We start from the raw sequence: 24,158 nt of genomic DNA on the forward strand, positions 1-24,158 counted from the left end.
GAAAGGGTCAATAGAAGGGCTGGGGAGGAGGAACCATGCCTGCCCGAAAGAGCTGCAGGCTGGGGACCCTGGGAGGGAGCAGGGACAGCACGCATGCCTGAGCAGGGCGAGGGAAATGCAGACGCCTCCAGCCCCATTCCGGGGGGGCAGGCGGGTAAGCAGCTGCCATGAGGACACACAAGCAATTCATGCTTTTGTTATCTTCCTGTTGTGTGTGTCAAATAGGGGAAACAATCTTGATGTTCACCCTCTTGTCCTTCCTTCTCAGTGCAATCCTGGACTCAGCATGTTCATGGCCCTCATGATCAAAAGGACGGCTGGCATCCCAAACACAGATGCTATGTTGGGGTGTCCCGACTGGTCCAGAGGGTGCCAAGAGCTGTGCAGACACCTGCCAGAGGATGTGATCCTCCCTATTCCAGCACAGGCAGACAGGCTCCCTCTGTCCTTGCAAGATACAGTGGGATCTGTAATTCAGGATGCGTGGTGAGAAGACATGGATAAACTGGGCTCGTCGTTGGCTGGGTAGCGGCTCAGGACTCAGGGGTGTGGGTAGTGTCTCCCACAGTGCAGGGGGCAAACGGTCACCCCTATGATTCTGAGGGTGGTGGAATAGAAGACGCAGATTATGAGCATTTCAAGTCCATGCATCTGCCTCAGTGGATGTACTGCCAAGGTCTATATAGGAATCAAGTTGTAGCTGCTGGGATTTACGCAATCACAACCATCCTGGCTCAGGTGCTGGGTGGGGATGTGGCTCCCATCAGCAGCACCCGTACAGCTCAAAAACCCAGGAAACACAAAGCTCTGGTCGAAGTTGCTGATTTTATTCCTCACTATTTAGAGGAAGAGGCTTTGGGTGATGGCCCCTGGGCCCTCGGTCACCTCTTTGTCCATGCCCACTCCAAACTGTCTAGCCATTAACCAACAGGAATTGGGGAGTGTAAGCAATAGCTGCAGTCTTGAACATGGGCTTGTGCTCCTGAAAGTTCGTAGGAGAGTGGTGAAGCCCTGCAAACTCACAGCAAAGGTTCCCGCCAGTGCTCCTCCACATGGAAAAGCTTTGTGCCTGCTACTCCGTATCTCACATGGTCCTGCCAGTCTTAAGCCTAAAACTTCTAGCCAATTCCACAATGTCAGGGAAATGCTGTGCATTTTGTTTCTTAGAGGAGAAGGGAGCTCCAGAGGCTCTCAGGATGTCCTCCCTGCTGCAGCCACAGGAGTAGGCCTACTCCCTCCTCCAAAAGTACCTGCTGTTGAATGCTACCGGAGCTTGGAATAGGGAGGTGGGTCAGGCAGCACTATGGTGTCCTTGGGACTCCATGTGAGTGGGATTGAGTGGAGCTGTTGTGGGAAAGGGGATAGTGATAGACCATAGGGATGGTGGCATGGGCCATCACCGTGGGATGGATGAAAGTATAGCCTGGTGCTTCCAAGGAGGACTTCCAGCCAAGAAAGCAAAGGTTCCTTGGAATGGCTTTGAGGCCTGTGCATCCCAGGGGTGGCTTGGCCTGCAGAATGGGGACAGCTAATCTGAGCCCCCACATGTGAGGAACCTGAGCCCCAACTGCTTCAACCTACTGAACTGCTCCTGTTGCACCAGAGCAGGTGTTGATGGAGAGACAACCCATTGTTCCCTGGAAATGAGTCCCTTCACAGCGTTTCCCACCTAGGTTCACGCACTGTCATCTCTGCTCACGGCCATCACCGTTTGCCCTTTGGGGGTGCTCTCAGCAGCAGACAAGGCTGCATGAGCTCTACAGATGCCCAGAAACGGGCAAGTTTGGGGGATGGTGGTTGTTTAATAATACTGCTTTCACAGCTAGTGCCGAGTGATCATCTGCCTGGAAGGCCCTCATTTCAAGGGCTCACTGAATGTACTCCCATAGCTCTTCTGTAAAGAAGTGTTTAAAAATAGCCCGTGTTGGCACTGTGTGCAAGGCCAAAGACAAGTGATGGTGCATGACAATGGGAGCAGATGACAACAGCATGAACCTCTGGAAACCAAAGGCTTTCGGTGATAGAAGAGAAATCTTGTTTACAACAAAAAAGGGCTCACTGGCATGATGGGAAGTGAAGTAGAAATTTTAGAGGCAATCAGTTTTTGAGGTTAGAAGTGTCCTTGATAATACCGTAGGCATTCTTAGACACTAGAGTAACAGCAGTAATCAGCAGCACTTCTTCCACCGTGCTTTTCTGCAGGCAGTACTTTAACTGATATTAATTAGCGTGGTCTTAACTACTGTGAAGTGTGTGTAACACTTCAGCAAAGAGCAGTGTGGAATCATCATCAGGTAGAACATTTCTGGGGGATGAGGGGAGAATCTTGAAGCGGGGCAGAACGTTGACCTGGGGGGGTGGCCGGTCCTCTGGCCGCTGTGGAGTGCGGGGCCTGAGCTGTGCCACTGCGCCCATGGGAAGCGGCAGGAAGTTCCTTCCCACCCCACGGTGCTGAGGGTTTGCTCCCCTCAGGAGCACCTTGGCTCTGGTAGAGCAGAGCTGGCAGTGTTACCTGGTGCCCTTGTTCTGAGTTTTCATGGAGGACTGATTTTTCTGAGTTTATGGAGGGATTGATGCTGAGGATGTCCAAGAAGTGCATAGCAGATGGGGTACCTGGCCCCTCGTGTGAAACTAAGGAGAAAGTAAGAGGGAGGACAAGAGGAAAGCAAGGAAAAACATGACCTGTTGTCATTGTGTGCATCTTCTGAGGGTTGTATTGGAAGGGGACTGAGAGCAGCACCACTGCACAGCCCCACTACTCGTGTTTCAGCTCATCTGCCTGCGTGTGGGCATCCAGGGTCACCTGGGCTGCCCTTGGTCATCAGCCCTGCAGCTCCCGTGTTGGCTGCATCCCTCGGTGGCACTGCACTGTGGGACCACAGATCCATCCCGCTCCTTTCCAGTTACCAACCTGTGGGCATCTTCCATGTTGTTCCCTGCTGGCTTGTGTTATCTCTCTGATAACAATAAAAACAAAGCAGCCCCTGAATGGGTTATTTATCTTGTAAACTCTTACACAGAGAGGTTTTGCAGGAGCCGGGGCTGTGGTGGCCCACACAGCTGGGTGTGGGCTTGGGGCTCATTTAATGGCGTCCGGTGGTGGAGCGCTGTTCTTCTCCCAAACTTTCTTCCACTTTAAACCCCCCCAGGGCCCGATCCAGACCGCGTGGGGACCGCTTTGGTGTCAGGGCTGGCTGTTGCTTGATCCACAAGCTGGAATTTTGACGCTGGCTGTGGAGGGATGCTCCGGGGTGTCGGAAATGGAATAGCCCGAGATAAGAGGATAAATCCTTTCCCTTCTTCCATCACCCGAGTCCCTCGCCGCGAGGAGGGTGCGTTAAGCCTGTTGGCGGTGGTTGGGGCTGGTGCGGGGCGCGGAGGGCACCCTCCCAGGCACGGCGGGGCTTGGGCGGCTGCTGCCGCCCACCCCCGGAGCGGCGCTGCGGGTCACACCGCCTGCCCGGGCTGTGCCCCGCCGCCTGCGCCCACGGGGGGGGCCACCCCTCGCCCCGGGGCTGGGGAAGGTGCGGGGGAGGAAGGGGCTAACCAGGGTGGGCAGCGGGGAGGAGGGTGTGTGTATAACTGGGGGGCAAGTGGGGCGGGCGGCCAAGGGGACAAGTGGGGAGACAGCTGCGGGGGAGCAGCCGGGGGCTGGACGGCCGCGGGGGGGGGGGGTGGTGCGGCCGGGAGGGATGCGGTACAGTGGGCGGAGCAGTACAGACGGGGGGCCGCGGTACAGCTGGGGGGACGGTACAGGCGGGGGGGGGCCGTGCGGCTAGGGGAGGGTAGAGCGGGGGGAAAGGCGGTACAGCGGGAGGGGGGGCGGTACGTCCAACGGGGCCGCCCACGGCGCTGCCGGCGGAGCCTTTAAAAGCCGCCGGCGGCCGCCTTCGCCGGGTGCTGCGAGCCGAGCCGAGCCGAGCCGAGCCGAGCCGAGCCGAGCCGAGCCGAGCCCCCCGTCCGCCGGGCCGCCCCTCCCATGCGCGGGCCGAGCATGTCCCAGCCCTTCCTGCTGGCGCCCATCGCCGAGTGCGCCCCGGGGCCCCCCGGCGCCCAGGTCCGCCTGGCCGTGCTGGGTGCCCGCGGCGTCGGCAAGAGCGGTGAGTCGCGGGGCGGTCCCTCCCTCCCTTCCCCTCTCCGTCCCTCCGTCCGTCCCGCCTAACGCGGCCGCTCTGTGTTTCAGCCATGATCGTGCGGTTCCTGACGAAGCGGTTCATCGGGGACTACGAGCCCAACACAGGTGAGGCGGCGGCGGCGGCGGGCGGGGGGTGGTAGGGACACCCCCGCGGCTTGTGGCTGACGGGTCTTTGCTCCCCAGGCAACCTCTACTCCAGGCTGGTCCATCTGGAGGGGGACCACGTTGCCGTGCAGATCCAAGACACGCCGGGGTGCATCCAGGTAGGGAGATGCTGCGGGTCGATGGGTTCGTCTCGTGCTTCGGGTCGGTCGGTTCCTCTCTGACACCTAAAGGCTCAGCTTCAGGGCCCCAGCTTCCCCCAAGGCCAGGCTTAGTCTCCTAAGCCAGAGCTCAGGCTTCCTTTTGGAGGTGTTTAACGGTGCTATCGATGATACAGGCTTTATACTTTCGTGACCCGATGCCAAATTTGTGCTCCCCGTGGTACGGCAGGTGCAGGAAGATTGCGTGCAGGTGCTGGACTCCCTCTCCCGGTGTGTGAAGTGGGCAGAGGGCTTCCTCCTGGTCTACTCCATCACAGACTACAGCAGCTACCAGTCTGTCCGACCTCTCTACCAGCACATCCGCAAGGTCCACCCAGATGCCAGGACTCCCGTCATTATCGTGGGGAACAAATCAGACCTCCTTCATGCCAGGCAAGTACAGGCGAAAGAGGGACTACAGCTGGCAAATGAACTGGGCAGCCTGTTCTTGGAAATCTCCACAAGTGACGACTCCCAGGGCGTCTGCGATGTCTTCCAGTATCTTTGCAAGGAGGTCAGCAAACTACAGCACGCCAGCAGCACGGACAGGAGGCGGTCGTCCATCATCCCTCGCCCCAAATCTCCCAACATGCAAGATCTAAAGAGACGTTTCAAACAGGCTTTATCTTCCAAAGTCAAATAACACCCCTCCACCCCCCCTACCCCCCCGATGAGATCCTGTGTAACTCAATAGACTTTATTTTTGTAAACTAGTTAATAAAAATCTTTATTTTTGTACTAATGCCAGCAGTATGGAAGTAAGTATGTCAAAGCTTGCAATTTCCTTGGCATTCTCTCTTGTTTGACTGGTTGGGTTATTTTTACACACGCAAAAAAAAGCTGCATAGCAACTAAATAGAGGTAGTTGGAGAAGGGAATTTTTGCCGTGGGTTTTGATTCCATTTCTGTTTTGGGCTGGGATTTGCTGTTTTTTGCTGCTCACATGGCTTTTTTGGGGTGTCAGTTTCCTGTTTGTAAAATGGGAGTGGTGATGATGTAACACTCGCCTGCCTTTATAAAACCCTTGGAAAGCCTTTGATGGAAAGCTTTATATGGAGAGAGGAAAAAAAAAAAAAGCTTTATTAAACATGAAAATATAAAACTGTCTGTAAGAACTCTGATTATAATAGGATCGCTTTCCTCCCTCAAAACTGCTGTTTTCCTTGCACCCGTAATTGCCTGAATGGTGATAAGCTGTTAGGAATGAGTTCCAATTTCGGATATGCTTTAGAGATCTAACGCACAGAATTAATCTTTTGAGCCCCAAGCATTTATCAGGAGGGTTGAGTTTCTCCTACAGATTATCATGGGACAAAGTGCTGAGCAATCCGCAGCAGAGGAGTGTGTGGGATGGCTGTTGCTTTCTCTGGAGATGTGTGATAGGAAGGACTGATGCGTAGGTTCCCTTAACAGAAAATAGCTATATTTAAAAGGTTTCTCATCTTTATTTCCCCCAGGGCAATTTTGTAGCCATTGGAAACAGGTCAGACTTTTTACTCTTCTTTCACATGAGATCTAAGCCATACCAGAACGGGTTTTTTAACTGTTTGCTGGATGTCTGAGCATGGAATGTGGGTTTTTGCACTTCAAATATGCCTCTGAAATACGTGCATGGTATTGGTAAAAAATAAAGCTCTGCTCCATGCTGAGTAGAAAGTGGGGAAGTGGAGTAATCTGTACAGGGGGGAGCTTGCTGTCCCCACTCAAGCACAACTCCAGTAAGATTTCTTTTTTTTTTTTTTTTTTTATTTAATCTCATAGGTTAAGTCCAAAGACTGTTTCTTCTTTCCTTTTTGTTAGGAAAGGCAGGCAGCTGCTGCCTAAGTCCCTGTGCTGCGGGGACGCTGCTGTGCCTTGCAGTTAGCAGGCAGCCTCTGTTGTTTCTGACCCGTGGGACGTGAAGCTTTCTGGGATGCCTCCACTCTTGATGTGCAGATGAAAGCCTTCCTGATGGTGGTAAGGGAAGGGTGACTGAGCAAGTTAAGGGTGATGCCCTGCCAGAAAGCATCAGAGGCCTGTGTTAACGCTGGGTAGGGGATGCCAGCAGCACTGTTCCCCATCCAGAGCCACATGCAGAATGTCAGTCCAGGCACGTTACCTGTGTGTCTCCTCTCTGAACCTGTGTATCTCCTCGCTGAAAGCCCTATGCTGCCCTACCGGAAGGAACGGGAGAGCTGAAGGGAGGCAGCTCCAGACCTGCAGGACCAGACTGAAACTGGGACTGCAAACTGGCTCCCAAACTCTTGAGTTAATTCTCGGAAGCGCAAGAACATGGTGGCAGCCTGGACAAATCAAAGTACTGTTTAAAACACGTTTTAAATATTTCTTTGCTGTGAGAGGTGCTCTGCCAGGCCGGGACTCTATTGGTGGCTCAAGGGGAGCAGAGGGATGGGGTTGATGAGACCAAGCACATCCCTGGCAGCCTCCAACTCACCACACGGGACACACATTCGCAGGGAAGTTTGAAGGGGAGTTGAAAAATCACAAGCGGGATATTTATGCAACGTTTCACTGTCCTGAAATCAGGGATAACAGATTGTTTCCAAGAGAAATTACCACTGTGATACAGTTTTGGTATTTTTTTTAACTGTAGCTTTTGTCTTTGGAAATGATGAAGCTTGATTTCCTACTCACGTATCCAGTACAGAGTTTCACCAAGCAAGTTGCTAAGAGTATCCAGCTCACACATGGGCACAAAATATGCTAAAAGGGTGGGTAAGGTGTACTGGACCTGTCTGCATCTCACCATGGTCCTCAAAGGCCAGGTGAAAAATAACAATAGGCACCGATCTCTGGTGCCTCCCGCTGCCCCCCTGTGAGCCTTTAAAAGCCACCGTCAGCTGTCCTGGTGGTACAGGGGGGGAGTTTGGGCAGGAGGGTGTCAGGCACATGATGGGGAGAGATGGACAGGAGGGTAAATAGAGTGATTTTCCCCATCTCTCTCCTATGGGGAGAACCTAAAGAGACGCTCCTTGTTACACAGGTTCAGGTGGAGGTGCAAACACCCCCATCCCCTCCCCATGCTGTCGGGCGAGCTTGGCCACATGTAGGGAGCAGGATGAGGCCCCTGAGGGATGTAATGGGGAATCTCGCTGGCAAAAGCACGCCCGTGGCAGGGGGCGAGCTGCTCTGACCTGCCTCCAGCCTAAGGCAGCAGCTGAGCTGGGGCATTCTGGATGATGCTTTTGGGTACAGGTACATAAATCAGGCATCTAAGTTGTTTGTCAGAATTTGCCTGGCTGGCATGGATTTACCTTCACCCATAAGATTTTGGCCAGTGTGACCCCAAGCGGACACGCAAAGCACGGGAGGAGCCCGCTGGCTCCCAGCTCATTTTGCCCCGGCGTTTTCTCCAGTCCTGAGTGAGTGGACAAAGAGGGGCACACCGGGGCAGGGAGGGAAAAGCACCTCTCATGTGCTAGCAGAGGAGATCCAAAGCCTTGTTTCTCTTGGGCTGTGGCCATTCATGCCCTCCCTGCTGAATACTCGCCAACGCCCGTCTCTAAGCCCTTCACCCAGAGGCCAGGAAGGATTCAGGAGGGTAAATGGGGCATGGCCTGGCCTTTCTCCTTGATCAGAGGAAAATATGCGTCTGCCTCCTTCCTCCCACCACCTCCGCTATGAAATAGAATCACAACAATTTCCCCTGACAAGATGGATGAGTGGGTTTTCAGAAGCAGGAACATGTGCGGCATCACGCACTATTATGGCTGCTACTGCATCAGCATCTCCCCCCCGATGGGCTATTTTGTCTAGTTATCTCCCAGCACTGAAATCATGCAGTAATGCTTTAAGACTTCTTGAATTTTAAAATAGCTGCTGCCATCGACCTGTTCCATGTGCTTCAGTTCAGGAGCCACAGATCCCTAGACAGAGATAGGGATGTTTTCTTCAAAAGGCTTTACGGATGCCCCCTTGCTTTCTGCCCTGCTCGAGCGGCCTGGACCCAGGCTGCTTCCTTGCTGCTGTATTTCTGTGGTTTGTTCATATGAAGGACCGTGGACAAGACGGACTGTGGACAAGAAGGGACGTGTTCACACTGTGGGCAAGAGCTGGGTTCCAGCTTCAGACAGGGAGCAAAAGTGGTCGAAGGTTGGATGGATGGATGGATGGCTGGATGGATGGATGGATGGATGACTAGAAACAAATCTGCATCTCATGCCCGGCCCCCCTGTAAAACAATTTTAGTTCTGGGGGACTTCAGTAGCTTTTGGTGGAGTTGCTGTTTATTTAGGAAGATCTGAATAGGTTCAGAATAAAGTCCTTTAGGGAAAGTTGAACTTTTGCCACAGTTGTTGCACTTGGCACGTGGCCATTGATGATTCACACCAGTAAGACAACAGGATCTCTTCAGTTCCTCCTAAACCCTATATCCGAAGCCAGTTGTCCTTCTAGGAGCAATATCTCTGGGGGTGATGCTGTCGCTGCACCACTGCACTGAGGTAAATGCAATCCTCCAAAGAGCTGTCTTCCTGAGACACCTTCCGAGTGACATCCCTAAAAAGCTTATTATCAGTTAGAGCATGGCTCACGAAACAGCATCTCAGCTTGGGGTTTGGGTACTTAGTGACAATGCAGACTTCCAGAAAACCCCACTGCTTCTCAGACATGCTCTTCCACTGCTCTCCTCTTTCCATCTACCTAAAAAGGAGGAGAAAGCAATGCCTTTTTATTGAAAATCGTTTTGAGATAACTGGTTTTCTTATTACATTCATTGCTTGAGGCTCCTGACTGAAAGAAGCATAAATACACATTGTGACTTCCCACATGACCAAAAGAAAAATCAGGATATAGAAATTGAGCATCCATGTCACTGGCCTATGATACTCGCTTTACATCTGAAAAGCTATGGAGTAAAGTTTTCATAATGACTATAGAGCTCCACAGATGTTACAGCTGCGTTTTTTAAAAAAGCACTTGGTTGTTTGCTATCCATATTTTCCTTCCTTGCCTGGAAATAACCACCCATAGGAGAAATCCTCACCCAGAGGCCCCCCTGGTGTGAGCTGCTCTGTAGAGGTGGCTGCTTTAGCCCCTTGCCTTGTCCCCTGGCCTTCGCTGGGTGAGTGCTTGGGCAAAGGCATCTGCCCGTGTACCCTGGTACCCTGGGCTTGCAGGGCCACGGGTCAGGGAACTGTATTTTTCTCTTGATCTGTGCACAATATTGCCATTAAAATGTATCTGTCCAGGAAATTGCGCAAGGTTATTTAATAGTCAACCTGCATTACTGGGAAAGGGTAATTAATTCTTAAAGCTGGAATATCTCTCTTGTAAGGTATTTGGCTTTTTCCCCATTACTAAAAACATCCTCTTCTCAGGTTTCAAATGGTCCTTGTAAACATTTCGTAGTAATTTTCCCCTTGGGGATGCTAAGCCAATATCAGCAAATATTGTTTCTGGGCGCAGCTCTGAGGGGATTAAACTCTCCCCCGGCTGGGGCAGCAAGGGGAATTACAAACTCCGGTCCTGCAGCTCGTTCTTCCTTCCCCGCCTGCAAACAAATCCCAGCGCAGGCACATCCATGCACCTATCGTCTGGGGCTCCCAGCCCTGAACCCTTCCAGGAGCCTTCAAGAACACGATTTGATCTGAACAACGCTCAGCAAACAGACTTGTCACTGATGCTGTTTCTTTTGATATGAAGAAGTCTGAAGGTCTCTTTAACCCTAAGAGACTCCTAACCCAGACCCGAGGAGTGCAGAGATCATGGAGAAACGCCAGTGACAGCAGCATGGTGTTGGCAGCCCCCTAGGATCTGAAGCAGCTGAGGAGGTGTTGCCTACCTGTAACACAACAGCAGGCGATAAATATGGATGCGATTAGGCTGATTTGGGTGAAAATAGACGGGTTGCACTTAGCCACTGGGAAGGAAAAGGCCTGGCTGCCACCCTGTGATGCCCAGTGCTAGCGATGGGGGCGACAGCCCCCCCAGCCCCGAGGAATTAGCCCTGGGTCCTGCCCGGCAGCCGGGGGGAGGGACTCCCCTCACCTGAACTGAGACACCTCAGCAGCTTCTGAGCAAAGCGTCCTCTACAGCCCATGAAGAGCAGGAGGCATGTCTGAACATTTTGCTCCTCCACAGGGAAGAACCACCCTGGGTGAAGTCCCCATCTTGGTCAACCCCCTCCCTGGTCTGTGCACCCCAGCAATGAGGTGACAAGTCCAGATTTACAGTATTTCATAACTCTTCACTATCATTGAGCAGCCACATTTCCTCCACCCATCTCGGAACCGAGTTGGGAAAAAGCTGGCCCAGGCTTTAGACATGAAGTAACCACTCCATCAGCACAGGCAGGAGGGACATTGGAGGATTTTATACCACAACTATGATCATTTTTTTTTTTACCCTTTCTCTCAGCCCTTCATGTCTCAGACAGCCTATAGAGGCTAAAACGGAGAGCTTTGTTTGGGTTTATTGCATTCTTCAAGGTGCCCAGTATCCCATTCAAGTGGCAATGTCCCTGCAGAGTAAAGTGCTTTAAACACAGCATTGGTCAAGAGGGAATTTTTCCATCTGTCCGAGTGCTGTTCACATATGGCCTATTAAAAGACCTCCTAATGGACCGTTTCATGGCTGTTTCACAACAAGGCTTTGGCTGTTATTTAGAGTGTGCAGATGAGCTACAGCACCTACTCTGTGCTAGTGGTTCCTTCTCCCTCAGCCACCCAACATGGGAAAAAATGCCGTATCATTTTAAGGAGGACCTCAAGAAAGCACTGGTGCTTCTGGAGTGAGCACAAGCAGGAGCAGTTCTGCATGTGGGTTTGACTCCATTTTGCTTTTGAACAGGTACCAGCAAGTGCAGAAGTGATTTGCTATTAAAAACGTATGCAAAATGTCAGCTCCGGAGGTTTATGTAGTTTTTCAGCACATAGCAAACGGATGCAGATGGAGCATGACCCCTGGAGTCCTTTTAGAATTTAAACAGGGAGATGCAAATGTAAGAGGTAGTCTGAGTCTCACGTGCCTATCTCATGCCAATGATTTGGCGTAGAAGAGCCTATTTAGAAATAAGGGCTATTGATAGGAGGCAGAGGTCTGTGCTAATTCAGGCTCATACCTTGAAGATAAAATATGCATCTGATTGTTGAGGTGACTGCTAATTTTAGCCCTGGTTTTGAATAATGGAATAGTGTTATTAGTTTGATGTAAAACTGTCCATATTTCTTATGCAAAAGAGCCACCTCAGTAGTGGAACAGCCTACTTTGATTTTGCCTAGATACTACAGAGCAGCGGACAATAAATATGCATGCAATTAGGCTAATTTGTGTGAACAAAGAAGTACTGCCTAATATAGCTAAAATTCTAAGAACTCATGCACTAGGATGCAAGGAATTGTTTTCTTTGGCTTTTGATTGATTCAGGGATTTCTGAGCAAGCTTGCTTAGCAGACGTTAGAGTCCATTTGCGTTTGTTAATGAGACGTTCAGATACAAAGCTGGTAAAATATAAGCAAGATCTGAAAAAGAACCGAGTTATTTTAATCTAAGCAACGAGCTGTCTTGCTGCCTGCATTGCCCCCTTGCACAGTAAGGGGAAAACACTGGAGGAAACTGGCACTTTCATGGGTCCACCTCCACGAGGACACAGCAGAGAAGGAGAGGTAAGGAGAATTCTGCTCCCCGCACAGACACATGCCTCTGAGCTCTACAAAGGAAACTGGCAATTATTGAAGCTTCTTATTTACATGGAGGTAACACAGTGGGCTCCACCTTTCACTGCTTGTGCCCTCCCTGGTCTTCAATGTCCTGCTAGTAGGTAGCTGAGCTGGGGAATGTGAACTACAGCCACGGGGGAGGGTTCCTCTGGAAGTCTCTGTGGCTGTGCCCGTGCTGCCAGCTGAAAGAAGGCTGATGACTAAATCCCAGCCCCGAGGCCCTGTGGACTGATCTGTTTCCACTCTACTTAAATCTAATTGTCCCTAGATTAGCCAGGTCTACATGAAATAGCATTCAATCCTGGGGCTTTTCTGGGATTTCTGGGATACTCAGGACCCTAATGACAATTATTCTCTCTTTTTTTTTTTACCTTGCAGTTCAAAATATCCCCAGTGATGTGATACCTGTAACTGACCCCATAGGAGCGGTATTTTTATAACGCAAAAGAGACTGTATAGCTTGCCACTAATGTGGAGAGTTTGGCTCCGTTATCTTTGTCATTCCCCTTCACGTAGGTGCAGGGTGGTTTTAGACCTCTCCTAAGCCACCTCTTTGCTGGACTACCTAAACCCACGTCCCTCGCCTCGGCATCTCTTTGCAGATCATAGAATCACAGAAAAGTTTGGCTTGGAAGGGACCTTTAAAGGTCATCTAGTCCAACCCCCCTGCAATGAGCAGGGACATCTTCAACTAGAGCTCAGATGGGGCTCAGAGCCCCATCCAACCTGACCTTGAATGTTTCCAGGGATGGGGCATCTACCACCTCTCTGGGCAACCTGTTCTAGTGTTTCACCACCCACATCATAAAAAATTTCTTTCTTATATCTAGCCTTAATCTACCCTCTTTTAGTTTAAAACCATTACCCCTTGACTGATTGCAACAGGTCCTATAAAAAAGCCTGTCCCCACCTTTCTTATAAGCCCCCTTTAAGTATTGAAAGGCCACAGTCATGCGCTCCAGGCCACCGGCCATCTTGGCAGCACTCCAGTGGACCTTCTCCAGTTTCTCAACGACCTCTTCAAGTGGGGATCCCAACATGGGACAACATTTCTGGGGCAGCCTCACCAAAACTGGGTAGAAAGGGAATAATAGCTACCCTCTGACTGCCAGTCACATTGGTCCTAACACACCTCCAGTATATGGTTTGCGTGATTTGCAGTAAAAGCTCACTGAAGTCTCATAGTAAAGCTCAGGTCCTTTCCATCATGGCTGTTATGGAGGCAGTAGGATGCCATCCTACACCAAAGCACAGGGTTTGAACTGCTCCTCATGTACTCTGTGGGGTTCCTATTGACCCAGGCCCCAAGTTTCTCAAGGTCCCTCTGGACTGAAGCTCTACCAGCTCTGCCAAATGGAGATGGATGCCATTGTTTCTAATCCATTACCATCTCTAAATGTGCTGAAAGTACCCTCTGTGTCATCAGCCTGGTGACTGATGAAAATATTGAAAAATATCAGTTCCTGTGTCATTCCCTGGGGACCTCTGTTCATCACTGGCTGCCAGATGGCCCATCACAACATTGATTACTATTCTTTGACCTAATGGTCCAGCTAATTTTCCGTCCATCTAACAATTTGTTCATCCAACTCACATTTGCTCAGGTTTTGCATGAAAACGCTGCAGGAGACTTTCCAGTTGTCAGAGTTGTCCCTGATCACTGTGACTTTCTGATGATGGGCAGAGGCCATGAAGTCACATCAGCACCCTCAGGTGAATCCCATCTGCTTACCTGTATCTGAATACTTACAGCTTCTCTCAGTAGACTCTCATTTATTGCACCTCCCATTGGTCATCCCTCTCCTTCCAAATCACGCTGGACTTGCAAAGTGTAAGAATAGGCTCTGTCAATGAAAACCTATGCAAAAAAGCCATTGAATACTTTGATATTTTGCTTATCATCTGTTCAGTGGGTTGTCTCCCCCATTCATTAGTGGACCCACTATTTCTACAAATTTCCTTTTGCTGCTAACACCTGTGTAACAACCTTGTGTGTTTGTCTTTGGCCCTAGTCAGTTTAAGCTCCAGCTGGGCTTTCTCCTTTCTGATTTCATCCCAGAGTGAATGAACAATGCTTGCATGCGCCTTTTTGTTACTCCCCATATTTCCTACTGTTGTTATCTCTTATTTTGCATGTCAGTTAATTAAGAAGATACTTGCTTAGACAAACCCCTGGTCTTTCTGCACAACGGGATGGTTTGCTTCTGAGCTGCCGTTTTCATACCCTCTGGGCCACAGTTACTCTTCTCTGACCTCCCATGCTTTCAACTGGGCTTAGAGTAGCAGGTCACAAGTGTTCCTCCTTGGGATCCCACTTCCAGATTGCAATCCCCCATCCGTCTGCACTTTGGACCCACGGCACCAGCTCAGATCTCATCTCATTTCTGAGAAGCACAGGCTTAGTGCTGAGGAGCCCTCCCACCCTCAGGTATTTCCAAAGCTCAGTTCCCTCTCAGCAGGGCTTGTCTTCTCTCCTCCACTTCAGCTGTAGAGAAGACAAGAAGTAACGGATCTAAGCTGAAGCATGGGGGTTTAGGCCAGAAATTTGGAAATAATTTCTGAGAGTCTGGACTATTAGCTCTGCAAAATGAGCACAGCAATCCCATAAAATTTCACCCTCCAGAATTTTTAAGAGCAGTATAGAGATGTATATAAAAAAGAAGAAAGGAGAGGGTAGTAGGGTTAGATGTTCCTGCTCTGGGGCTGTCAAAGCTGGACAAGTTCCTGAGCCTTGCTCAGCCCTGTCTTTCTGTCATCTCTTAAACGTACCATCTGCTTTGTTCAGGTGTGAATCTCCCCCCATTTCAGCTCCTTTCTCCACACGACCAGATCTTCAAGGGCCCTCCCCAACCCTCCCATTTTCCAGGCTAAAGAAATGCCTTTCATTCCTTCACTATTTCTGGTTTAAATATCTTCATGGCTTCAAACATGATGGAGCCACACAAGTGGATGCCTGTGAGAGCACAAGCTCCTTGGAGAAATGGGCTGTTATCATAGAATCATAGAATAGTTTGGGTTGGAAGGCACCTTAAATCGTCTAGTTCCAACCCCCCTGCCATGGGCAGGGACACCTCCCACCAGACCAGGCTGCTCAGAGCCCCATCCAGCCTGGCCTTGAACACTTCCAGGGATGGGGCATCCACAACTTCTCTGGGCAACCTGTTCCAGTGCCTCACCACCCTTACAGGAAGGAATTTCTTCCTTATATCCAATCTAAATCTACCCTGTCTCACTTTAAAAGTGTTACCGCTTGTTCTATTGCTACATTCCTTCATAAAGAGTCCCTCCCCATCCTTCCTGTAGGCCCCCTTTAGGTACTAGTAGGCCACTATAAAGTCACCCTGGAGTCTTCTTTTCTCCTGGCTGAACAACCCCAACTCTCTCAGCCTGTCCTCACAGCAGATGTGCTCCAGCCCTCTCATCATCTTCATGGCCCTCCTCTGGACCTGTTCCCTGGGGAGCTGAGGCTGCCCACTGACCCATCAGCCGGCCTTCCCCGAGCACCCAGAGAAGCGCCGGGATGGTGCACTGCCGAGCATGAAAGGGATCTGGAAAAATGAAACAGAACAAATCTCTCCCCACCGGTGTTGAGATGCCTGCTGTAGGGGATGGATCTGGCATAAAAAACTAAACGAACACCAGACCTCCACATTTCCTAACAAAATCAACCTATTCCTTGGTGAGCTTGTGCAATCTGGAGTTTTACAGCTCCTCAAAAGCAGATCATAAAAATATTAACCCACGGGTGTTCACTGCTTTGTCTTAGTTTCCAGTGAACGCTCGGCATTTGCTGCAAAACTGTAAGCAAGGTGGGGTCTAGTTTTGGGATGGTATTTTGCACACTGCAAAGGGTGAGGGAAAGGAAGATGGTGTTGCTTTTGTGAGATGAGTATCATACATATAACAATGAACTCTCAATCAAGGAAATTATAGACCCTACAACACAACTGCTGTAAGAGTTTACAGCATTTAATCAGTACTTAAAATAGGGAAACCTCAGGAGGCCTCCTGCAGTTTGTCAACAATTTTTGTCCTAAGGACACTTTAGAGCAGTGAGCTCCTTAATGAAAGATTTCCCAAAGGGAATGGAAACTCAGAAGGCTTATATTTCTTACATTTCTTGTACTTCTTATATTTCTTATATTTCCTTTCTGCTCGTGACCATAAACTCTGTATCATCTATCTACGAGCAGGTGGACTGAGAGAAGGTTTTATTACCGACAAACACTGACAATGTTTCTCCTGACTGAATAATAAAGATAGATTTATGTAGCCACTGCTGCTGCTCCCAAGAAAATGCAGCTTTCCTCAACAGAAACCCTCCACAAAGGCACGCCAGACTTCTTTCCTTACTCATTTTCCTAAATTATTTCTAATGTTATGTACTTTTGTGTTCAGAGTACAAGTCCCATGGTGTGACTTGGACTAGATGCTTGTTGTAGGTCCCTTCCAACTGAAATGGTCTGGACTGGTCTGGTCTGGTCTGGTCTGGTCTGGTCTGGTCTATTCTATTCTATTCTATTCTATTCTATTCTATTCTATTCTATTCTATTCTATTCTATTCTATTCTACCCTACCCTACCCTACCCTACCCTACCCTACCCTAAAAATAGACTTTTACTTAAAAACCATGGGCTCCTGCAGATAGATCTCTGCTGTTATTGAAGGCAAATTTCTAGGCTTCGCGTGTGAAAAGGAAAGTGATGGGCTATGATCTAATGTGACCCAAAAGCTCAGAAAATGAGAAGGCATCCTGAGCTACAAAGCTTATTTTTTAAATTGTGTGATTTTAAGTCAATCTACTGATGTGGAGACAGAAGAAGGGAGGAGGGAGGATGGCTTGTGGTGATTTTTTCCCTTCTCCAGCTTTTCTATACTTTAAGGAAATGGCCACGCAATCCATGGGTGTGAGCTGGGAAAGCGGTTGAACCCCCTTGGAGCTCCAGACAGGTCCTGGCTGTGCTTTGGGAAGGGAACCGCTGGTGACTGTGCATCACCCTGCCTGCTGTCTTGTTGCCCTTTTCTTCCTCCAGGATCGTTGAGACCCTTGATTCATCCCTTATGCTCGGAGAAAATGTTGCTCACTGAGGACTTGGACAGCTTTGTTTAATCTTCCCGGGGCTGTGCTCTGAGTCTTGAGCAAGTTGTTACTAGCAACAGCTCTAATTTGAACCAGGCCCTTGTTGCTATCAATTAACACTGGGCAGAGGGTCATGCTCAGCCGGGGGAGCCAAAGCAGGCAGCTGAGGAAAGAAACCTTCAGGAACCATAAACATTGTGGGCACGAGCCTGATCTGGGGGTCACAGCCTGGGCGAGGCTGCATGGAGAAGGATGGGAGCTACTGGCACCTTTTTAGCCCTGACTCAGAGAAATAAGCCTCTAAAGAGGGTGGGATGTGGTCATTAGTCCTGTCTCCTGAAATGAGCTCAATAAGCACCACAGGGATCAATGACATCGGAACAGCCATGGGAGGCTCTTGGAATCATAGAATGTGTTGGGTTGGAAGGGACATTTAAAGGTCATCTAGTCCAACCCCCCTGCAGTAAGCAGGGACATCTTTAACTCGATTAGGTTGCTCAGAGCCCCATCAAGCCTGGCCTTGAATGTCTCCAGGGATGGGGCCTCCACCACCTCTCTGGGCAACCTGGGCCAGTGTCTCACCACCCTCATTGTAAAGAACTTCTTCCTAACGTCTAATCTAAACCTGCCCCGCTCCAGTTTAAAGCCATTGCCCCTCGTCCTATCGCTACATGCCCTTGCAAACAGCCCCTCCCCAGCCTTCTTGTAGGCTGGGGCTAGTAGGTTCATCCCTATGAGAAATTTGTAATGCTTGGAAAAGCCTTTCTGAGTCTTATTTGCCCCTGCGCACAGGCTAACACTGAGCCCAGGCATCACAAGGCACCTGAGCAGGACGTATCGCTGCAGCAGGGAGTTCCCTTGGCTGCGTGGCGGCCCAGTGTGGGGGGTTTGCTGCTTGTCCCCAGCCTTACAGAGACCGGCATGTGGCAGCTCAGGCCGAGCACAAAAGAAGGAGGACAGGAGAAAGTTTACAAGGTCTTTTGAAAAGTAAAGGCTGGTTTTTTTTCTGTTTTCCAGCATTTAATAAATAAATATTCTCATCTTGCTAGCATTATCCCTGTAATACCTAGCTATACTGTTTTTGTGTGTGCAATATCATCGTGTTAAACGTCTGTTCTATGTGTGCACAGCATTTTCTGATGAGCTCCTCATCAAGCAGAGGCACTGGCTCTGGACCTGCTGAGGACAACCTCCTGGACCTCTGCAGCCCAGCTGCACTCCCTGCCCTTGCCTGTCCCTATCCCTGTCCCTGCTCCCGTCGCTAGGGTGCTGGCTCCCTTCCCTGCCCCCTGTTTGTGCCAGGAGGGAGGTCATCACCTCTCCATCACAGGCAGGACTGGGTGCCCTGTCCTCCCGTCATTACCCAGCATGAGCTATTGGGTTGGGGATGTTTGCTGCGTAGGTTGCTGTGGTTTTTTTTTCCTGGAGAAGGAGATGAACGGAGGAGCTGACGGGTCAGTGGGTAATTGGGTTTGTCTCTGCTGCAGTGGCCTAAATGGGTGATGGATGGTCCAGCCAGGCAGGAAGGAGGTGCTGTCGTCCCCTGCTAACACATCTCCTGGCTTTTTTTCTTCAGAAGCCCCAGTTGCATTAGGCAATCTCAAACACCGCGTTTCCAGCTCCTGTGTGCTTGACCACTCTTCTAGAGCCACCTCTGACTCTGCTGGTAGCTGCTGCCTGGTTTTGGCAGGGCTGGGCTTAATGCCTGCAGAGCCCAGACTTGCCTCTTTCTGTCAATAGGACCCAGTGGCCCACGGGCCTGGGCTGCTTCAGTTTGCTCTCCAGAAATATCCGCTGGTCAGATGAGGAGAGAATGGGAGTGATTTGCCGATTTAACTTCCCACAGATTACTTCGAAGACATCAGTCAAGTTGCAGCTGGCTTGTGGCTTTTAAGAAAAGTGCTAGGAGATGTCTGCAGTGTGGTTGCTGGTGCTCGGCTGAGCCAGAGAAGCTGGGAGAGAGAGTGAGACAAACCGGGAAATGCTGCCGTGGGCTGTTTCACCATCGCTTTCCTGCAGAGGCAAACACCACGCATCCTCCGACCTCATTTCCCGGCTCATCTGCCCACCACAAACACCCTGCAAGGACACCATGTTTGATGAGTGGCATCAGGAGAAATGTTTTCAGTTCTCGAGCTCCCCTCTGCCGTCCTCTGCTGACTAAGCTGCTGCCAAGAGCAGGCGTTGACCATGGCACCGGCCACCACAGCCCTAGGGGGGGATGTGTGTCGCTTCCCAGCGCTCTCCACCCTCCACGCTGTGTCCTTACACAAGCACAGGGGAAGATGCTTGACACAAACATTTTCCACTTAAAGTGATGAAACAGTCTCGATGACATCATTTGCCAAGCAGCTGCAGATAAACAGAGAGGTGTTTTGTTTTTGTTTCTTGGTTTGTTTGTGTTTGTTTGTTTTTTTTTCAAAAACAGGGCCACAAGTTGTTTTCCTCCTACCAGACCCACACATAACCCACGCCAACACCGGGCTTGGTGCCAAGGGAGCCAAGGGTGCCCGGGGCATGGAGGGTGTGATCAGGACAGTAATGGCTTCACCGTGCATCTTACCTCATTGGTAATGTTGGTAACAACACGGCTGATATGCCGATACACCCACACACGCCGCAGGAGGATTTGGCTCCTTTCCTTCCTCCTCGGAAGAAGCGCAAGCAACTGGTTGAACTGGACTGTCAAACCTGCTTCAGTCTGCTTCTGTTTGCCAAGCAAAACCTCCCAAACCTCCGCACAACCCACAGGAAGGAAAATCAAGTGAGAGGGATGCGTCAAGGGGCCCCAGGAAGGTGCTTTTCACAGCTTCTACCTTCTACCTGTTGAAACTCTGATGCTTCCAAGCGTATGTTTTGCCTTTCCGACATCCAGGCAACTCTGGTATTTGAGCTGCTAAAAACAGAGCCAAGTACTTTCCAAAATGGTAGGGAATTGCTTTGGTTGCCCGAGATTTCTCAGCTTCCCTGCTTGCTTCGCTGAGCAACCGGCCTGAGAACTGTGATGCCAAACATTTTGGGTGCGACATCTTTAACCCCGGAGACCCCTGATACGCTTTGCGGAGAGATGTTCTGATGGTATTGCATCATTCCTGAAAGTTGTTCTCTGTAATAAGAGCAGAATTATATCTTAGAGCACAAAATCTTACCACTTCTCAAGGCTGCTTGAGAGGTAAGGCATTATTTTACTGACTGCGGCATCTGACCTTTAGAAAAGCACAGAAGGTTGAACTGGAGGCAAGAGCCACGGTGAAGACCTAAGTGCCGAAATGAAGGTTTTATTACAGATGTATTCCTACATCTTCTGTAAAGATTTATTTTTGTATAGACATAGATAAAATTCAGTTTGCACTTAATGTGCTTTCTCATTTTTTATTATTTTCAGATATTTCACTCCCACATACAGTCTCAGAGCTATGCCGTGTCTTCTTGCAGTCACTGGTTGACTGCATCATGAGCATCTCTCTTGTGTTCACAGCCATGAGTAGAAGTGAACTGAAAAGTCAGGGTTTGACACAAAGAGAATGTCAGAGGATGGATACATTGGTCAGATTTTTTCTTTCTTTTTTTTTTTTTGTGTGTGTGTGAAAATTACCTTTATTTTTTCAGGAACAGCAAAGTGGTAGCGGTTCTTTTATGAGAATACAAGTAAAAACAATTTCACTGATTATGGTTAAGAATGAGACACAAGAAAAACAACCTTTAAGTATAAACCTGTTTTCATGCTACTGCTCATTTCACAAAAGCCTGCTGAGTCGGGCGCTCTTTCTGGCAACCTGAGGGGGAGAGGGATTACATATTCCATGCCAAGATGACAGAAAATGCTTTAAATGTTTAGCTTGTTTTTCTTCAAGAACGACTAAATCTTCATTGATTTTTCTGGAGATCAAAGCTGAACATGCATAACAGGAAAGAATAGCCCCAGGGGGAGCAGAAAAAAAATGCATGACACTTTACATTGATTTAGCCATTATGTTATACTGGACAAATGGAATATAGCAAGAAGAGCCATTACACATAGTTGTTCCCAAAGGTGGCCTTGATATTTACAAGTACTTACACACAATTACAGCTTTAAGTGCAGTAGCAAGTGGTAGAGCTCTGCCCTTCCCTTTTTATCTCTTAAGTCATAAAATTACACACAGTGCTTCTTAGTCATCCAAAAGATGCCACAGAGGTGGGAAAAGCATCACTATGTTCCTTTTTATAGGGAAGGTACCAAAAGGATGGAAGGAAAAAACCCTAAGCAGATACAAAGAAGAAGGAGGAAGGATTTTTCACACAGAAGAGATGCTCCTCTGGGTCTTGCTGACTGCTGGCAGCTGAACTTTCCCAAATCCTCCAACTCTCAGTTCCTGAAGAAGACATTCAAGGTACTGCCTGAGGCACCAAAGAAGAAGTAAGGGTTCGAATTGGGGTTTGCCATTTCCAGGCTTCACATTTTGGGCAGTGGAGCAAGACCAAACCAGCCATCTGCTAAAAAATCTCTCCTGAACAGAAGGAAATGTTATATGATGATTATTTAAGATCCATCCACTGATTTTAGAGAAAGAGTTGCCACCAGCAGATTCTCATCTCACATTTTGTTCCCGGTGGAGAAGGGACAAACTCAAGTTGCTTTTGACTTGATAAAAATATATTCAGGAGTCAGGGATGGGAAACACCGCACACATCTCCTTAAAGAACAATACATTTGCGTTCAGCCTAGAAAACCTGGTAAGTCCTATTTAGGACTGAATTGCTGTTTCTCAGACTTTTATGCTCATTACCTCACCTCTATTTGTACTTCTTGATTCATTTGTGGGCTTTCAACCCTATGCTACTTCCAGGATCATGAGCGAACTTCATATCCTACTTCATGTGATCATGAACCTCTTTTTGTATCTGTAAGTCTACGGATATGCTAATGGCCTGAGAATTGACCAGCTGTCCACGTATTGAATATCCAAAGTCTGCATGGCTTTGTCTGTACTGCTAAATACGGTGGAGACTAGACTAGTGTTTCTGGAGACTAAAAACTGCTGGAGACGGCCCCCCAGCCTCAGCACCATGCTGCTCTGGGTGTTCACACTGCTCGGGGATAGTCCTTCTCTAGGAGATTTCTCTTGGAAAGAGCCAATTGAAGAGATCCAAACTGGAACCAGGGAGTGAGCTTAGAGTGCGGACAATCTCACGGGTGATCCAGTGCTTGAGCACTCTCCCTGGCTCTCCTTTACTCAGTGTAGGTGCATGCTTTCTTACAGGTGCTTGTTCTTACACTTTTAGTTCCACTTTTTTATGTGTTTTTCACATAAACAAGTGTGGGCCTTGGCCAGCAAAGATACCTTTTTCTTAGACAAAGTTAGTAAGTTCTTACTGGAGCTCCCTTGTACAGGGTAGTGGGCATGGACAGCCTGGGCTGAGTGTAGTCTTGTAGGAGTCACTTGTGCTTAATTAAAGTACCACTGGGGTTCAACTTCTGCCTGGTGTGAAAGGGAGGAGGTGGAAGCCAGAGGACAAGGGAGGTCCCAGATGACCACCTGTCCCATCTCCTGATTGACCCAATTCAACCATGCCCCTCTCTGCAGACTTTACCTGAGAAGGAAGGGAGGGATAGATGGTTGGATGGATAGACAGACAGACAGACAGACAATCTGATGTGTTAAAAGCCTGAACTACTCTGTTCCCTGGGTTCCTTTCTGTCCTTCCTAGCAAATCTTCAGAAGAGAGCAGCAGAAAAACTGTGAGCTAGAGCTGTCAGAAATGTGGCAGAAGACAAGGAGGGCTAATATAATGTGTCAGGTCATGGACACGTTGATCACAGTTGCCTTCAGGGTTGAAAGGGATACCACCAAGTGCATGGTATGACTACAGTAATGCCTGGGTTGTCTCCAGGACTTTCTGTCTTGTTGGCAAGTCCCACCAAGTTCCATTTGACTCAATAAAATCCATAATTGCTGTCCATGGCAGTATTTCATGCATCCACTGTTTTGCTACCAGTACTTCCATGGGTATTTCCCCGTAATACACCTGCACCGCACGCTTGCTATCCTTCTCTTTTCCAGACACCCTCTTTGCATAAGCAAGGCACGAGGACCGTACCTTTGCTAAAACAGTATCTGCTTTGTTCTGGGGACATTTGCAGGGTGAGCATCAGGACACTGGGTATCACCTCACCTTTGCTCAAGAACTGTATTCAAGTTCAGGCCCTTGCCCACGGTCCCCGCCTGAGCTCCGTTGCAGGCATGGCTTTGCCTGACCGTGTCCCCACTGAGTCCTTGCTCCTCCCTGACAGTGAGTGCACTCACTCAGGACACGAAAACAAGAAGAGGCCAGGATCTTTTGACCTGTTTGTCGATGTGAAGTATTTGCAAATCTGTGGAACAGAGAGTCATCCTACGCTTTGTCTCCATAATCGTCCCCTCCAATTAACCACACTGGGTCCTGTGATATCTTACCTTATGTAATTGCCTGAAGGTATAGGTGTAGGGCTGCACATTACCAAGCTGCTGCTCCTCTGCCCCAGGCATGGAATCCTGGTTTTGTTGGACCGCTGTGCGATAAAGGCTTCATTCACTCTGTAGTGCTGTTGTTCCCTTCCAAGTGGCTCTTATGTTTCCTCTCCTTTATTGCACTGCTGCAAGATCTTTATTATGGGGAGCTAAAATAGAACTAATTAATTGTTTGCTAACAACTCCAGCGTTTGTGAGGCAGCTGCAGGCTTACTCTCCACAAAATAAAGAATTCCCATCATTGTGGGCCTGGCTTGGTCCTCTCTGGAGCCAGGAGGACTTTGTTTTGATATGAATTAAGCCTCAGATGCTGAGGCTGATACCAGCAAAAGACTGAGCACAGCTTTCAAAAGTATTATACAGGATAGACAGAAGCACAGTTGCTTCAGAGCTGTGTATCGGGCATTCTGGTCAGTGGGGCTGGTCTTGATGTTCACAGCCATGGGCTGCCCTCCCAGGGACGATGCTGTTAATTAGCACATGTTTTGCCTG

At 49.3% G+C, this 24,158-nt stretch overlaps 1 protein-coding gene across 3 annotated transcripts; it reads left to right on the forward strand.

The window, feature by feature from the left end:
- Positions 1-342: 342 nt before the first annotated feature.
- RASL11A (RAS like family 11 member A) lies at positions 343-5,536 on the forward strand. Of its 3 annotated transcripts, XM_054199855.1 has the most exons (5): positions 343-486; positions 3,150-3,332; positions 4,184-4,240; positions 4,319-4,398; positions 4,628-5,521. In XM_054199855.1, exons 2-5 carry the CDS (start codon positions 3,242-3,244, stop codon positions 5,078-5,080), a joined length of 681 nt encoding a protein of 226 aa, XP_054055830.1. In that variant the 5' UTR covers positions 343-486; positions 3,150-3,241; the 3' UTR covers positions 5,081-5,521. The 3 variants fall into 3 exon arrangements, with proteins under 3 accessions (XP_054055830.1, XP_054055840.1, XP_054055822.1); XM_054199865.1 differs by lacking the exon at positions 3,150-3,332 and having other exon boundaries at positions 4,628-5,520; XM_054199847.1 differs by lacking the exons at positions 343-486; positions 3,150-3,332 and adding an exon at positions 3,910-4,100 and having other exon boundaries at positions 4,628-5,536.
- The last annotated feature ends 18,622 nt before the right edge of the window (positions 5,537-24,158 follow it).

The sequence above is a fragment of the Rissa tridactyla genome, chromosome 1, assembly GCF_028500815.1.
Source record: "Rissa tridactyla isolate bRisTri1 chromosome 1, bRisTri1.patW.cur.20221130, whole genome shotgun sequence".
In the NCBI taxonomy this organism is placed as follows: Eukaryota; Metazoa; Chordata; class Aves; order Charadriiformes; family Laridae; genus Rissa; species Rissa tridactyla.

What these genes read in the sequence shown, in the direction of transcription:
- RASL11A (XM_054199847.1), top strand. Translation starts at nt 3,980, where the DNA reads ATGCGCGGGCCGAGCATGTCCCAGCCCTTCCTGCTGGCGCCCATCGCC. An exon ending in CCGCGGCGTCGGCAAGAGCG is followed by an intron (nt 4,101 to 4,183) that starts GTGAGTCGCGGG and finishes TCTGTGTTTCAG; the next exon opens with CCATGATCGTGCGGTTCCTG. An exon ending in GGACTACGAGCCCAACACAG is followed by an intron (nt 4,241 to 4,318) that starts GTGAGGCGGCGG and finishes TTTGCTCCCCAG; the next exon opens with GCAACCTCTACTCCAGGCTG.